Consider the following 15,674-nt stretch of genomic DNA (forward strand, 5'->3'; position numbering starts at 1 on the left):
CAGGAACTGGATGGAGTGACCTTGTGTGGAGAAGTGACACTGAATTATTATCATCTTCCCAAGGTTACAGTCTGAGGGGTTTCCCTCGCCTTTCGCTGCCCAGTCTATGCCATATCTCCTCCACTCCCATGCTATTTTTTATGAAGGACAACAGACCTGGTGTTTCTATTCTGGGCTGTCTCTCTCCTCCCACTGCCAGAATATTAGGGGGTGGAAGGTGGTGAAGACAGGATTAATAATAACTCCTATTTCTATGGCACTTTAAGGTTTATACAATGCATTCCTGATGACAACCCTATGTAGTAGCATGCAGGTATTATTACCACATTTCACAGTGAAGTAAACTGAGACCCAGGAAAGTTAAGTACTATCCAAGGTCATACTAGTAGGATCACAGGACCATAGATTTAAAACTGGAAGGGAACTCAGAGGTCATTGAGTCCAATTTTTCATTTTAAAAATAAAAAAACTGAGCTTCAGAGAAATTAAATGAGTTGCTCAGGTTACTAAGTATCTGAGGCAAGATTCCAACTTTGGCCTTTCTGACTCCACGTTCAACAATTTATCCACTATTCCACCTAATAGAAAGTAGCCAAGCTGAGAATTCAAGTCTCAACTCAAATCCAACACTCTCCCACCCTCCCTACACCATCACCTACAATGAATTTTTATTTTTAATAATTAATTTGAAAATTATTTTAAATCATTTTAAATTTCCTAATATTCATTTTTTTTTGAGTTTCAAATTTTCTCTCCTTTCTTCCACCTCCTCCCCCACACATTGAGAAGGCAAGCAATATACCCATTATACATGTGAAGTCATGCAAAACATATTTCCATATTAGCCATGTTGGGAAAAAAGCAATAAAAATAAAGTGAAAAAAGTATGCTTCAATCTGCATTCAGAATTAGAGGGAAGAAAAGGGACCTGCCCTCCTCCACTCCCTCTTCCCTCTTTTCTTAGAACTGGCTTTTGATGCCACCATCCAGATATGCTAGTGTTATACAAGTGTTTCTCTTCTTGGGCAGGAAAAATGAAGGGCTCCCTCTTCTTCCTTTTCTCAGCATCTTGACCTGACTGCTAACTCTCCCTGTTTCCATGTAGACAGTCTTCCTCAGGATTGGCACAAGGCATGAAGAACAGCTAAGTTGTAGGGAGAGCAAGGCAACAGTTACTGCTTATAGTCCTGGGGAAGACGTAAGCCTCTCTTACACTCTGAAGCTGCCTGGTTAGAGCATTTAAAGGAAAGGAGAGTTTGAACCTCTGAGTTGGTATTCTCTATGTAGCATCTTATCCCCACCCCCAAACACGTACATACACATATAAATACATACATATGCACATATGTGCCCATCTTTACAGCATGGGTCAGCATCCACTGAAACATATATTTTATTAGCCCCTAAAAATAAGTTTGTTTTACCATCCAGACAGAGGACACATTCCCAAAGAGGAAACTTTGGGAGGAAGTGGCTATTCCATAAAAAGAGAAGAGAGAGAAAAGATGGACATAATCTGATGTGTACCCTACCTATGAGGACACATTTTTCAGTCATGTCCAATTCTTCATGACCCTATCTGGGGTTTTCTTGGCAAAGATACTGCAGTGGTTTATCATTTCCTTCTCCAGCTCATTTTACAGATGAGGAAACTGGGGCAAAAAGGGTTGAGTGACTTGCCCAGGGTCACACAGCAGTGGCTAGGTGGCACAGTGGATAAAGCTCTGGACCTGGAGTCAGAGGACATATTGGTTCAATGAAAAAGACAATTAAGCACCAAGTAAGTCAATGAAACTGGCCTCTTTGTTCCTTACACAAAACACTCCATTTCCCATCTGTTTCTTTGTCTTGCTTTGGCTGTCACCATGCCTGTAGTGCATTTTCTATTCACCTCCAGCTCACAGAATCCTTCTTTTCCTTCAAGACTCCACTTCCTATATAAAGCCTTTCCTAACACCCCCCCCCAACTAGCTGTGTCTTCCCTCCCAAACGACCTTGAATGCAAGACTTTGTGCTTATTCTCCTTATATTTATTCTAGATATAATGTATACACATATGGAGAATATATGTGTATATATGTATATATCTTCTTGGATATGTAAATAAATATTGTCCTTGTGAGTGATGATTGTTTTGTTCATCCAAAGGGCCTAGCAAAATGTCTACCACTTGGTGTTTAATAAATGCCTGTTTATATTATACATATATATGTATGTTATACACATATATGTATGTATACCATACACATATGTGTGTATGTAATACATATGTGTATGTAATACATATAGGTATGTATATTATACATATATGTGTATGTATGTGTAAGTACTATATGAATCCTAGAAAATCCAAGAGCCAGAGTAGGTGGATATATACTGAAGAGCATTTGGGTGAAGCTCAATGGAGGGAGAAGAAGAAATTATATCTTTGGAATATACTACAAAAACTTGGACAGGAGCAATTAGACAAAGAATCCAGGAAACAGATCTGGCTCAGAGGCCTGATAATGTAATGATGGAGGACTTCAACTGTCTGGATATTTTCTGCCAAAAGCAGAGCAACTGAGAAATTGTGACTTGCCTTAATGATAATTTCATCCTTCAAAAAGTTGAGGAGTTGACAAGGAGAACTGCTCTTTTGGACTCAATTCTGATCACCAGAGGAACCAGCTTCTGGAGAAGAAATGGCAGGAAACTTTGGGAGGAAATGTCTACTCCACAATAGGACTGAGATAAGAGAAGAGAGAGAAAAGATGGACATAATCTGATGTGTGCCCCACCTATGGGGGGGCAGCAAATTTCACAAGGGACAGTTAAGTAAAATTAGAGCAATCTCCAGAATCCCCTGGCACTGCTCATCTTGTAGCTGCCACCATCATTCAGCAAATCACCCATCCTTTCTGGTGTGGATAGAATAACTAACAGACAATTTAGAAAAGACAGAACTATTCAGTTAATCATATGTATAATCAGTGAGGTTATAGATGGTGACCTCTGAGGTCTATTTCAACTCTAAATCTGTTATCTTACTGCTCTCTGGCTTTTGCTTATTTTCCATGCTAAGAAGAATTATCTCCTTGAGGTAGTATGGTGTAGTGGATAGGGAAATGGACTTGGAATCAGGAATATTGTGGTTAAAATCCTGCCTCAGACATTTAATGACTGAATAACCCCGGGCAGGTACCTTAACCTTTTTGTCCCTCAGTCTCTTTATCTGTAAAATGAAGGAGGTAGATTCAATGGCCTCAGAGGTTCCTTCCATCTCTAAATTATATGATCTTCCCACTGAGAAGGACATAACAAAAACAGTTGACAGGGAAGTGAAACTAAAGTGAGTGAGGTGATGGTGAAAAAGCATCTAGTTTTCCTCAGTGAGTTCAAATTACCACATCCAGATCAACTATACCCTAGAGGTAACTTCTGGGTTATTCATTGTCTGATAATGGAAAATGGAAGAGGTGAAACAGACTGAAACAGGATAAATATTGTCCTGGTTTTCAAGAAAAAAAGAAAAAGGTGGAATCTGTAAACTCTAGGTCAATGAACTTGAATTCTATTTATAGAAGAATCCTAGAACATATGATTAGATGAATGGTCTGTAATCATTCAGAAAAGGAAACATCAATCATTAGAATTCTAGATGACTTTGTCAATAGTAGGTCATTCTGATGGGGGGGGGAATGTCACAGACTCAGTATACTTAAAATTCAGTAAAGCAGTTGACAAAATCTCTCATATTATCTTTGTGGACAAGATAGAAAGATTCAGGCTAGGTAATAGTACAATAACAGCTAACTGAATGGCTGATCAAGAGTAGGCCTTAAGCCATTGATAGCATTTTGGAAAGAGTCTAGTACAATTTCCTAGTGATTTCTCCTTGGCACTTTCCTGTTCATCATTTTTATCAGATCACTGCATGAAGTCAGAGAAATTATACTTGTCAAATTTGCAGGTGACAAAAATCTGGGAGAGATAGTTAACTAAAAAATCTTACATGAAAATTAGGGTATAACATAACATTATATGACACTATATGAAAGTTAGGATCTAAAAAATCTTGACAGGTGAGATAAATGGGCCAAATCTAAGAAAGATGAAACATAATAAGGCCAAACACAAAGTTCTTCACCAAGCTTCAAAAATTGAACTTCCCAACCACAGGATAGGAGAGATATGGCTAGACAATGATTTGTGTGAAATTAGGGGAGAATTAGGGACAAGAGGCTATTGGAGGGGAAAAGCTTTATATCCCGCCTCAGACCAGGACAGAGGTGATATTTTCCCCTTGACTTTTCCATAGCTCTCAGCACCTAGTGCTGAGGCTGTTCAGAACCACGGACAGCTCCATACAAATTAATGAGGCTGTCAGAGTATCTGTAGGGGTGCTATCCCTTTTCTGGTTACTTCAGGGGCCTCATTGCCCTGGTTCACTTCTACTAATTTCAAGCTTCCATAGGATTTGTACTTTCCCCTTTGCTCACTTCATGAAACTTCTTGGATTTGCGCATGTAATCCCTGCTAATCTCTGCCACTGGGGGGAGCTGAGGCTGGTAGGTCATTTAAACTCAATGTTCTGAGCTGCAGCAGCCTCAGGCAATAGATAAGATGTCTGTACTAAGCATGTGAAGCCCTTCCAGGAGCAGGGGACTACCAGGATGCCTAAGGAGGGGTAAACTGACCCAGTTCAGAAACAGAGCAGGTCAGAGCTCCCATGCCAGTCAGTAGATTGGTTCCCTGAGTGGTGGCTACACTTCCAGCCTGGACAAGATAGAGTTAGTCTCAAAATAAAACACAAGAAAGGTGGTGGGATCAGAATGAGAGCTGGAAGGGACTTTAGAGATCATCTAATCCAGCCCACTCATTTTACACATAAACTGAAACCCAAAGAGGTTAAGGGAGTTGCCCAAAGTCACAGTAAGCCAAAGTAAGTAACAAGTCAAACTGGAAACTAGGACTCCTGACTTTCAGTACACTCCCTTCTCTGGTACACAAGGCTGTTTACATTCAATTGTGAACACATGCTAATGGGAATGGGCTGAGACATCTCTCAAGGCATGGTACTGGCTGCCTTCTGAAGACAATACAACGACCTCTGCTGCTTCACCCATTAGTGATTCTGATGGAATTTGGTGTCCACAACATGATGTTGCTAGTGAGGGAAGGAGAGAAAGACTTAGCCTCAGGTAGGTAGAGCATTAGATGGGAAAGGGAATGGACAGATCAGAACATCTCTTCATATGGCAACTGTGTCTAGGGGTAAAATTTAGAGAACCCTCCTAAGAGTTTTGGGGTCTGGGCTCTGGTCAAATATCTAAAGGAATAAAAATCAAGTGTGTTTAATGCTGCAACCAAAGATGATGCAGCCATTCAGTCATAGAGGGGAAGGGCTTCCAATCCCCTTCTGCTCCCCTTCCTCCCTCCAGTCAGGAGACCTCCTGCTCTATGACTGAATCCAGATTTGGGCTCTCCTTCTTTGTGAGGGCTATGCAAAGATAAGGGCATGAATTTCACTCAACCTTTTTGATCTGCTGGCAATTTCTAGATTAACACCTTATTGGGATCACAGAATATTAGAGGGGAAGAACCCTCACTTCTTAGCCTTCTCCTTATTTTCTCCTCTTCATCCAGGAGCATAATATATGGCAAGAAGAAAGTATATATCCATGACTTGGACCTTGGGAACCCAACAAAGCAGAGCTGAGGACCCTGGTCCTGCTTTGTAGACAGAGCCCTAATTTGGATTCAGAGGGTCTGGGTTTGAATTCTGTCACTATTACTATGAATATCACCTTGGGAAAGTCATTCCCCTTCTCTGGGTTTCAGTCTTCATTTCTTTAAAATGGGGAGATGACTCAATTATTTCCAAGGATCCTGCAAGGACTAGGTCCTATAATCCTAGAATTATGGAATCTTAGGATCATGGAGATCATTTAATTCAGACCACATATGAAGTAGGAGCACTTTGTGTAGAATCCTGGCTGAAAAGTAACCTCTCTAGCTGCTCAGGTGGCCTCTCCCAGTCCGTAGCCCCATTTTTGATAATAATAATTATAATAATATCTCACACATAAATAGTCCCTTTATAGTATATATAAAGTCATTTTCATCTGTGGGTTAGACAATCAATCAACAAGCATTAATTAAGGACCTACTACATACCAAGTATTAGGCTAGGCACTGGGAATACAACTACAAAAAAAAGAAACAATTCCTACTTTCAAAGTATCCTTACATACCCTGACAGATGTTAAAAGTGTTATTGGAATAGAGCATTTAGATAAAATGTCTGTGAACAGATATACACATTGTAGTAACTTCCTTTCACTGAGAGCTATCCCAAAGTAGAAGAGGTTGTTTTGGGAAGCAATGACTTCTCCATCGCTGGAAGCTTCCAAATGAAGGCTATCTGGCCATTTCAATCTCTCTTTTCCACTGGCTCCTTCCTTGATGCCAGTAAATATATTTAGATTCCTCAGTGCTAGAATAACCCTTGTTTAAAATAACCTTGCTATTCCTTCATTTATTCCAATATTTCTCTTCCTTTTCACATCCAAACTTCTAGAAAAAGACATTTACTTTCTCATCTCCCACTTACTTCCCAATTCCTTGTAATCTGGTTTTCAATTCTACCACCTAATTGAAACTGCTCTCTCTGAGGCTATTGATGAATTTATAATTGCTAAATCTAGTGAGATTTCTCATCCTTCTTGGTTTTTCTGTAGCTTTTGATGTTGCAGATCATCCTCTACTCCTGAATGTTTGGGCATTTGTGGTTGCTTCCCTTGATTCCATCCTATCTGTGTCATATTCACTCTTCTTCTCATCTTCCTTTTTCAGAACAATCTTCCAGGTTCTTGCCCCAAGCGTCCCTCAAGATCCTGTTCTGAATCCTTTTTTCCCCTATATAACCTCTCTTTTGGTGACTTCATCAACTCCCATTGATTCCATGTATATGATTCCTAAATCTATATAGCTAGACCCAGTCTCTCTCAGGAAAGACAGTCTCTCATCAGCACCTGTCTTCTGGACATTTTCACCTGGATATACCATCAGCATCTCGAATTTAACATGACCTCGTTGTCCACTACTAAAAAAATCATTCTTCCTCCAAACTTCTCTGTTTCTGTTGAGGGCACCAATATCCTTCCAGTCACATTGGTCTGTAACTCTTCCTTTACCCTTACCCCTCATATCCAATCTTCTTACCAATCCTTCCTCCACATCTCTCATATCCATCCCCTTCTCTCCACTCATATGACCATTTAGTTCTATTGTAACAGGTTCCTAACTAAACTCCCTGTTTCCAATCTCTCCCCTTTACAAATTACAGATCATCTCCACAAAGTGCCAAAATAATGTTCCTAAAGTGCAGATCTGATCATATTATTCCTCCTCTCAAGAATCTTCATTTGCTCCCCATTGACTCTAGGAAAAAATTAAAATTCCTCAGTTTGATATCTAAAGCACTTCATACTCTAGCTCTAGACTACCTTTCCAGGCTTAAATTTCCATTACTCTCTTTCACATACCATGTTCCAGTCAAAATGTTCTATTTTCTGCTCCCCAGATCTCACATTTCATCCCCTACCTCCATGCTTTTGTAATAGGCTGTGCTATGTGCCTAAAATACCATCCCTTCTTACCTCATCCTTCTACTTGCTTGGATCCCAGAGTAGACTGTAAATTACTTTAGGGCAGGAACTGTTGTATTTTTTTCTTTGTATCTGCCCTTAGTGCCAAACAGGGTAATTTGTGTGTCTTTGTTGTGGTTGTTCAGTTGTGTCCAACTCTTCATGTATGGAGTATGCAACTAATAAATGCTTGTTGAAGTTTGTAAAGTGTATCACTGTTAGATACTAGAAGCACTCTGAGACCCCTTCTGAGATTAAATTTTGAGATCTTCCATAAATAGAACACACTGTCTGTGAATAGACTGTGAATGGAATGTCTGCAAATAAAATGTCTAGGAATAGAACACCAATCTTCTTGTAATTGAATTCCATAAATGGATTCTTCTTTTTCTGGTGAACCAAATAATTGTGGGAGAAAGGAGGGCTCACTGTTCTAGGAGCTGAGAAACCATACACATACATCTTAGTGTACATAGGAACATCTAAACATACATCTCTACCCCCAATAAGTGTGTCTGCAAGAGAGTTTTAAATATCCTTTTATACGGCACTCTGGGAAAGTTACTTTCCCTCTCTGTGCCTCAGCCTCCTGTTTTGGAAAATAGAGATAACAACTCCTCCAGGCCTCTTTCTCTAGGATTCTCAAAGAAAAAAAATGTGATAATGGATGGGACAGTGATTTATAACTGAAGGACACTACAATTGATCAGTTGTTTTCAATTGTGTCTAACTTTCATGAACCCATTTGGGTGTTTTCTTGGCAAAGATACTAGAGAGGTTTGCCATTTCCTTCTCCAGCTCATTTTATGGGTGAGGAAACTGAGGCAAACAGGGTTAAGCAACTTGTCACACAGCTAGTAAGAGTCTAAAGTCAGATTTTAATGTCCTGCCTCCAGGCCTGGCACTCTATCCACCTTGACACCTACCTGCACAACTTGCTGTTTAATATTAACAGTAGACAATGGATACTGTCCTATCCATTATTTCATTTGTTTCATACACCGACTAAGTTACAGGAATTAAAACTTTATTTTACAAGTGGGGAAACTGAGGCACAGAGATTTGTAAACTCCTTGAAAGTAGGACCTGACTTTTTTTCTTCAGTTTTTGGATTCTCTTAGTGCCTAGAATGGAACACATAGTACAAACTATTAGTTGTCTTGAATTAAGGGAAGGGCTTTCCCAAGATCACACAGACAGGAAAAGATAGACCTGGGGCTAGAACCCCGGTCTCCTGACCTGCAGGCTAAGGCTCTTTCCACACTGCTCTCCAAAAGTGTTTGAGGTGAAGGGACCCTAAGGTGTATCTCCCCAGAACTTCTAGTCCCACCCTAAAGAGCCCCCTCACTTTGAGGGCTAGAAGCTAGTGGACCTAGAAGTGCAATGGGAGGCTGCTAGTCCCCAAATAGCAAGTGGACTGAGTGCATTGTTCAATGTCAGACAGGGAAGTGTTGAAGAAAGAGCTTTAGCAGGGTTCAGGTGCTCAGAAGTCCTGATCAAAAGAATTCCCCCCACTGATACCCAAGAAATCCTCTAATAAAGTTATTACTGCATGAATTTCACACAGATATGGGAAAGGAGTTACCCTAAACTGTGTCATAGGGAGCCTTCCATGGAATTGTTACCAGCTTACACCACAATTCTATATAACTGAAAAGAAAGTGGCCCGTGAGCCTTGTAGAAAATAGACAATGGAACCAGGTCAATGGAATGGGAAATCAATTAAAGTAGTGAGCACACTGTCACTGAAGGTATTCAAGTGGAGGTGATACATATATATGCTTCTTGGATATTGTACAGGGGTCTTTTTCTTGTGGGTGCCTTCTGATCCACCCCTCTAACTCAGGGATTCTATGATTCTACAGCCCAGTTTCCCGAAGGGTATGGAGTGGTTTTCTGGTCTAGAGCAGAGCCCTCCAGATGTGATGCATCTGGTGATTCTCTCCTTCAGCGAAGATGCCTCCGAGTCTGGAAGGCCCCAAATCCCATTCTGAGGGTCATCTGGTGTCTCTCCCATGGCCCCTCTTTCATCCCTGCTCTCAATCCCCAGAGATGAACTGGTTACTGAGTCTTAAGAGTGGAGGCATGGTGTGGCAGGAGACCTGGATTTAAAGTTAGAGGACTTGAGTTTGAATTCCAGTTCTGCTATTTATTAACCGGGCGACCTTGGGTAAGTCCCACCACTTCCTGGACTTCAGTTCCTCAGTAAAATTTCTAAATGATCCCTCCAAGCTCTAAAAATTGATCCGACATAGGTATGACAGTGGGTCCACACCGCCCCCTGGTGTCTGACTTGGTGCAAACGCCCCTCTTATTCCTCTCTTCCCGACTTTCATCAGTGAGAGGAGAATGTTATTTTCCAAGTGAACAAGTAGGAAAACTGAGGCCCAGACTAGCGACGACCGCAGAAGGAAAACTGGGTGGAAAACCCCAGAGTCTTAGCTTCTCCTTCCATAACTATGGCAGATGGCAAAAAGGGGAAACAGAGTCAAATCCATGTAAACGTCTGTGTTGCAAACACCAGTGTCTCCTTAAAGCCCCTCCCACCCTACACCACACCCAAGCTCTTCAGTCTCAGGCCTCTTCACCTTTCTGGCCGCTGGGCTGGCTCCGGGGCCGTTTCTGAGGTAGGTTGGTGACAAGTATGGTTCTGTCCCTCAGACCCAGGACCAAGAGACTGTGACCCGCCCGGGATCACACAAGCAGAAGGGTGGGCGAGGCGGGAGTGGCAGGAACCCGAATGTTCTAAGCCTGCTCCTCTCCTCCTCCCCTCCTTCCCGTCCCCAGGCAGTTAGTTAAGGCATCTTCAGGCCAAGGCGTGGGTCTGTAGGGTGATCTCAGGAAAAGAAACTGAGGCACGAAGGGAGGTGTGGATTACCCGTACTCCACGGTCCCCCACACCTGGGGAAGGCAGGGTCTTCTGCCCTTGCCTTCAGGACAGCAGCTCCTGGGAGGACTTGGTCTGGTCATTTCTTAAAAGTTAGGGGGCCTCTCCCGGGGCTAGGCCTGGAGGACAGACAAGGAGAACACAGCGTGAATTTCACTATCACCATTCCTCCTAATTCACCTCCAGCATCAGCCCCAGACCCTTTTCTTGACCCCGCCTCTTTCCCTGACTTTCTTTTCCCTGGTTTCTTCCATCAAATCTTCCCCTTTTGGGGCCACATTCTTCTCCTAACCCCTGCCCAGCCCGCCTCCCACCTTTTCCATCAAGTTTCCTCCAAACCCTACCTCCCCAACAGCGAGACTAGAAGCTGGGGGAGGAGAGGTAGGAGCCAGAGTTAATGAGAATTCTCGCAGAGGTCTGAGGCAGCAGGGCAGCTGTCTACTCTCGAGGCGGGGGGCAGAGCCCGGTTCTGGAGGGGGCGTGGCAAAACCATTTTACCACAGAGGCAGAAGTAGGACCTCCCTGGCCTGGAAGGGGGTGAGCAAGACACTTACCGAGGGGACCTAGAAGGACTGGGCGGCACCATGACCAGGAGGCTGGGACCTCGGGGCGGCTGTTTGACCAGGACGGGGTCCCCAGGCAGGGGCCGGCTAGGGGGATCCTTCTTCAGCTGGGTCTAGGGGCAAGAGGATTAGAAGTGAGTACTGTGTATAGTCTCCTCCCTATCCCCTCCGTTGTAAAGTGATTGTACCCCTCACGCTCGACCCACCTTAGGGCCCCGGGCCGGGCTGACAGGAAGGGGTCTCTTGGGGGGCAACAGGCGGCGGGTTCCATCTTCTCCGTCCCCTCGATCCCCTGGGTCCCTTCGGGGGAAGCCAGGCCGCGGGGAGTGACTCAGGGGAGGTGGTGGGCGTGCAGGTCGTGAGTCTCGGGGTTTGGAAGGGGTGGGGCGCAGGGGCCGAACCACGTTGACTGGTTGGGAGGGTCCGGGTTTCGGGGAGAGAGGCCCCCTCACTCCCTTCAGAGACACCTTAGTTCAGAGGGGAAACCCTTCTATGTATCTTATGTCAGAAAGGTCCACAAGCCCCTCGACCACTCTTGCCCAACAGCGGCCCCCAAGGGCTCTTCCTTCTCCCTTGAAGTCCCCACCCTGGAGATACTTCCACCTGTGCCCATAAGTTGGTTTTCCCCTCATCCTCCTCCCCTTACTTACCCCTGGGGCAGGGCGATTAGGCAGACGTTGGGGCAGGTTCTGCAAACTTAAGCCCGATTGGGCCCCACTCCTGGAACTTCTGGTGACCCTTGTGCGGTACCTGGAAAAAAGGGAAGGACATAAGGTGAGTCACATATGTGGATTTGGGAATTCGAGACTGCCACCTCCCATTTCCATGCCTTTGCCTTGAATGCCCTCCTAAAACCTCTGCCTCAGAAAACAAGGATTCATTCCAGACTCAGTTCCTATAGGAAGGCAATCTGGATTTCTGCTGGTTGCTAGAACTCTTCCCCCAAAGAAATTGCTTTATGTCCACTTTGAATATATTTGGAATTTAATTTTATGTATACACGGTGTTTTTCCCCAAGTAAATGAAAGTTCTGTGAGGACAGGTGCTAAATTTTGTGTTTTTATCCTGACACCTAAAACATTACCTCACATGTAGCAAGAACTTAAAAAAATGCTTTGTCAGGTACTCTCATTGGGTATGGTTTGGACTGGATGGCATTTGAGGACCCTTGCAATTCTGAGATTCTGTGTGATAGCCTTAGGAAAGACTGGGGCTCTGGGTCAGACAGAATCTGCTCAAACCTAGAGACTCTGCCAGGCTCAAACAATTTTAACTGGTTTCATGAGCTCAAATTCTGTAAAATCCCCTGAGATTTCCTGGCTTTGCAACTTGCTAATGGGACAACCTTAGACAAGTCTACTTCCCATGTCTAGGTTTCACTTTGTCCATCTGGAAATTAAAGGACTTGATCTTCCAAGTCCCTTCTCCCTTGAAATGCCATCATCCTATAGCCCTGTGACTTCATTTGTTAACTTTTACAAACGTTTCTCAGTAAATGTGTATGTTTATGTGTGTAGGGCTACATATACATATATACACAAACTTTGAGCCCTTTGGCCTGGACACAGAAGAAGGGAGTGGAGAATCCCTAGAGTTGATGAGCTGAGGGAGGGAGCTCAGGAAGAGTAGCAGCTGAGGAAGTAAGTGTTCGTGAGGCTGCTGAGGCCAAGTGTAGGATTAAATCATCTCCTTCACATGCCCATTTCCTACTCCTTTCTGTTATGGGGGATTAGAGTGGGAGCACATAGGAGGTGCTTAGCCTAGAGAAAAGAGACTTTAGCAGAACAGCTGTCTGCAAATGTTGTATTGTCACCTGGAAGACAGGTTATTTAGACTTGTTCTATTTGGCACTACAGGGCAGAAGTAAAAGCAAATGAGATAATACATGCAAAGTGTAAACCTTAAAGTGCTATATAAATGTTATCTGCTGTTGTTGTTGCTGGCAATGGATAGGAGTTGGAGAGAGATCAAAGTAGGTTTGATGTAAAGAAAAACTTCACAATCACAAAAGCTATCCCCAAAGTGGCTGATGGGCTGACTTTGGAGGTAGTTGGCTCCCTCTCATTGGGAGTACTCAAGCAGAGGCTAATATGAAAGGAATTATGATGCTCATATTAATCGATACGATATGTGTATGATTTCAATTTTGAGACTGTCTGGCTTGGGAGTCAGAGACAGACAATGCAGCTTGAAATGATCAATCAAACCCTTGACAATGCTCTCATAATCACTTACATTCCTGTGCCTGTATACATTAAGTGAAGAAAATCAAAGATTGTAGAACCTATTCCTGTCACAGAACTCTGGTCCTGCACCCCACTAAGTAACAGATCCCAAAGTCTCAAAACAATACTGTTCCTATAGGACTCCAGGACACCTATATTATGGACTTGTGGGCTTGTCATGAGAAACCACTCAGATCCTGGAAATGATTGTAATCTACTTTCCCCCCTCGTTCTCCATTTGTGTATGTATACTGTGTATATATACACACATTCATCTATATACACACATATACATATATATTCATGTGTGTGTATATATATATATATGCTGTGTCTTTACTCCAGCGTAAAGAGCATTCCTTACTCTGAAACTAAGTAATAAAATGACTACTTGATTGATTCCTGGCACTCCTGTCTCTAGGCCTGCTTTGGCCAGCTCTGGGTATTCACAGATTGCAGACTAGTCCTGTCCAGGACACACAGAAAATCCTGTTAACAATAACCATTTATAGTGTATTGTAGACGAAATTACTTTGTGGGTACAAGCTAGGCCAAAAGGCCACTGAGGTCACTTCCAACTCAGAAATTCTATAATTCTGCTTACCAAATGTTTGTGAGATGTCTCTGAAGAGAGGTAATATAATTTAATGGGAAGAGTGCTTCATTTGGAAATTCAAGACCCCATTCCTAACAAAGGGTGCTCCTTAAACACAGGAACTCTGTCACATACTTTGGGCAAGCTACTTGACCTCTGCAGAATGAAAAGTGGCTAAGGTTTCTTCAAGTTCTAAATCTTACAATTCTATGATTTGATGGTGTGGAAAAGAGGAGGAAGTCTTGGATTTGGACCCAGAAGGCTTGCATTCTTTGTTCTGCCCCCCTCAAATGTCCTGTAGTCCTGGGCATCAAACCTGTAGGGAATGGGCCTCAATTTCTTCCCCTGTTAAATGAGGGAATGAGAGGTGATGGTCTCTGAGAACCTTTCCAGCTCATTCCAGCTCCCTTGTTGTGTGACAGGAGGACCCATGTGAGATTCTGGGGAAAGAAGGCCCATGAATGAGGGGTATGGAGACAGGCTCACCGGCAGCTTTCTTGTCCTTTCCTCAGCCCTTGAAGGCCCTGGTGCAACAGGGAGTTTGGGAAACGGTAGTAGTAGAGAACCAGCCCAGCACTGGGAAGCAGTAACAGCATGAATACAAGAAGCAGGGCCAAAAGAGTGGCATCATGGTCTGGGGAGGTGAAGATGGTGGTCAGTCCAGGGATAAGGGTCCCCCTCTCTCCTCCCTCTTTGTTCCCTGCCTGCACTGGGGACAGTTCCTGCTTGACACTCACTGTCATACTGCACGGGACCACTATCTACACTGCCGCCCAACCCTGGCTTCTCACAGGTTGGGGGGGCCCAGCCTGGGTCACAGTGGCAGTTCCTATTGCTGTTACAGACCTAGGAGAATAAGAAGATAAAAAAGGTAAGAACTTGGAATAAAATAAGACCCTCCACCCAGGTTCTCTCAGTGCCCAAGACCCACACCCAGGGGTCACTCACCCCATGGCCATGACATGTGTCCAGGCACCTCTGAAGGTCAGGGAAGGAGGCATTCTGGCATCTTCGATCATGACACACCTAATGATGGTGGGTGGGAATGATGGAAGCAGATGGTGTAGATGGGCCCAGGGTATCCTGGGCAAGGCTGGGCAGGCTAAGGGGAAAGGAGTCCCAGGGCATCTACTGGAGAGGAGGTTGATCATCTTAAGAGTCCCAAAGATCCCCAGGAAGCCCTCCCCACTAGTGACCTTATACTTCCAGGGAGTCCCTCCCATCACTGGCCCTGGGGCTGGTGAGGCTGGCTCACCATGCCATCTCCACACTTAGTACCAGGAAGCACAAGACCAGGGTCTGGCAAGTCGGCAGAGGAGTCAGTTCTGGGCACACGGTACATGAAGGCTCCTCGGCAGGTCACCTCTCTGCCACCCAGACGGATGGTGGTCTCCATGGAAACTGTGTGTGGCCCCCGGGGCTTATCTGCCCCACTCTGACACTGAAGCTTCCCACACTTGGCATCCCTGCAGGAGAGGGGGTGGGGGTGGATGTCAAAGGAGCAGCCAGCCCAGAAGCCGTTCCAAAGGCTGACCCAGATTTAGTAACTGATGGCATTTCTTGATCACTTTCAAGTCTACAAAATATTGTGATTATTTTGTTTTGTTTTTACAAATATCACTTCCTTGGATCCTTACTACACCCCTGAAGGTCAAATTCATCAAAATTATCATTCCCGTTTGACAGATGAGGAAACTGAGACTCAGAAAGGTTAAGTCATGTGGCTATGGTCAGGTAGCCAGTAAGTGTCAGAGACAGGAGTCCTGAACCCAA

The 15,674-nt window shown here is 43.9% G+C and overlaps 1 protein-coding gene across 1 annotated transcript in view; it reads right to left on the bottom strand.

Annotated features, from left to right (window-relative positions):
- Positions 1-8,641: 8,641 nt before the first annotated feature.
- Positions 8,642-15,674, bottom strand: part of ADAM33 (ADAM metallopeptidase domain 33) — a 34,117-nt gene continuing 27,084 nt past the window's right edge. Inside the window, 9 exon segments of the mRNA XM_069071740.1 lie at positions 8,642-10,637; positions 11,073-11,194; positions 11,288-11,548; positions 11,732-11,831; positions 14,388-14,535; positions 14,639-14,747; positions 14,850-14,927; positions 15,157-15,408; positions 15,411-15,468. Of these exon segments, the coding sequence (XP_068927841.1) occupies positions 10,598-10,637; positions 11,073-11,194; positions 11,288-11,548; positions 11,732-11,831; positions 14,388-14,535; positions 14,639-14,747; positions 14,850-14,927; positions 15,157-15,408; positions 15,411-15,468 (1,168 nt within the window). The 3' untranslated portion in view covers positions 8,642-10,597.

This window comes from Petaurus breviceps, unplaced genomic scaffold (genome assembly GCF_028583685.1).
Source record: "Petaurus breviceps papuanus isolate PSGF00001 unplaced genomic scaffold, PetGlider_PUasm1.0 140, whole genome shotgun sequence".
In the NCBI taxonomy this organism is placed as follows: domain Eukaryota; kingdom Metazoa; phylum Chordata; class Mammalia; order Diprotodontia; family Petauridae; genus Petaurus; species Petaurus breviceps.